This window comes from Cenococcum geophilum, assembly GCF_001692895.1.
Source record: "Cenococcum geophilum 1.58 unplaced genomic scaffold K441scaffold_56, whole genome shotgun sequence".
NCBI lineage: Eukaryota > Fungi > Ascomycota > Dothideomycetes > Gloniales > Gloniaceae > Cenococcum > Cenococcum geophilum.
In genome coordinates this window covers 1,150,695-1,152,125 of record NW_027137614.1, presented here as the reverse complement: position 1 = coordinate 1,152,125, position 1,431 = coordinate 1,150,695, and the positions used below count along the sequence as shown (strand labels likewise).

Sequence of the window (1,431 nt, the reverse complement as noted above, 5' to 3'; positions counted from 1 at the left end):
GCCGCATGGCTACTTAGTAGAAGAAAGGAAGGCAGTAAAGGAACTATTTTAGCCCTACCTAAAATCTAAAACGGTAGTAGAGCTTAAAGCTAATTAAAAGGCAGTCTTAGACAAGCTACACCCATGCAATAAGGTATAATTTTAGACTATATACGTTAAAAAGGAGAGCTAGATAATTACCTATTATATTAGGTAAGTTTTAGTAAGCTAGGGAATAGAATGTCGCTATAAGGTATTTAGATAAGCTTTACTATAGGCCGGCCTATAGTAAAGCTCATCTAAATATCTTATGGTGATATTCTGTTCCCCGGCTTAAAAACCTTATTTTAACATTAACTTTTCCTTAACCGCTTACTCCCTCACTAGATACCTTCTAAATTTAGGTATAGCAGCAAGCTAATAAGGCGAGGGTATTAATAGAGAATTAAAATGCTTTACTAATTATTAATTAAGCCTTAAGGATACCATAATTGAGCTAAAGAGGTGGATTTCGATATTGTGTAAGGAGTTAATTAAATCCAAATATACATCCGAAATGTCCCTCCCCCGAATTATTACCCTAGACCTCTTTTAACACTACTTCGCGTAGGTTAACGGTGTAGTAACACACTACGCGCTTTAGCGAATCTTTAACTTTATATATGGCGTAAGAGCTTTAACGAATAAGGAAAAGCAGGAGTAGGCCAATTAGGAGTGGAAGTAAGATAACTGCAACTATGAGGACCCCTACTGATATGGCCTCCCCTGTTATTATATGCTTATTTAGTGCTTAATATAGAGGCTTCCTATATCACCGGCTTTAATCTACCCTCGCTGGTATATCGCAATAAAGCTAATTGCCGCTCTAGATTAGCAGCCGCAATATATTAAGAATATGGCGTTTTAGGGTAACCCTCTGCTAGGGCACCCGGAAGCTCTTACTAGGATCCGGCTATTAGTTCTCCGCCTCCTTAATATTATTAAGGACCTTCCTACTAAAGAAATAGGCGAGCTTACTAATAAATTTAAAGACTTTAAGGTAGCCTAAATGGCTATTTTAATTAGATAGGTAGAGCTTCAATTACTACCTAAGGGCGCTCCATTTGAGGTTCCTTAAAAGGCTCGCTAGCAGCCACTACCTAAAAAGAAGCACGGTAAGGCTAACTAGCGGGGCAAAATAAGTACTAAGATTGCTGAACGTGCTGCCGATGTAGCCGAGCAAGAGCTCTAAAAGGAAAGGCAGGAGGAGGCCTAGAAGTAGAAGGAAAAGGTAGAGTCTGGACCTACTTAACTAAGCGGTAGTATAGATCTTAGCTATTTTCTAATTTAAAACAAAGAACCGGCTAATAAAGTGGATAAGGATATTAAGGAGGATAAGGAGCAACCGTTTAATAAGCCGTCGGTGCTGTATAACGAAGTTTTAGGGGGGTTGGAGGATAAGGTGGTTATTTT

General features: G+C 38.7%; 1 protein-coding gene across 1 annotated transcript; it reads right to left on the bottom strand.

The window, feature by feature from the left end:
* Positions 1-1,164: 1,164 nt before the first annotated feature.
* Positions 1,165-1,431, bottom strand: K441DRAFT_667679 (uncharacterized protein; the record flags this gene model as incomplete). The annotated part of the gene is made up of 3 exons (XM_067649887.1): positions 1,165-1,261; positions 1,295-1,298; positions 1,328-1,431. Coding segments are annotated over 3 exons (160 nt in total), but the record flags the coding sequence as incomplete, so codon positions are not given.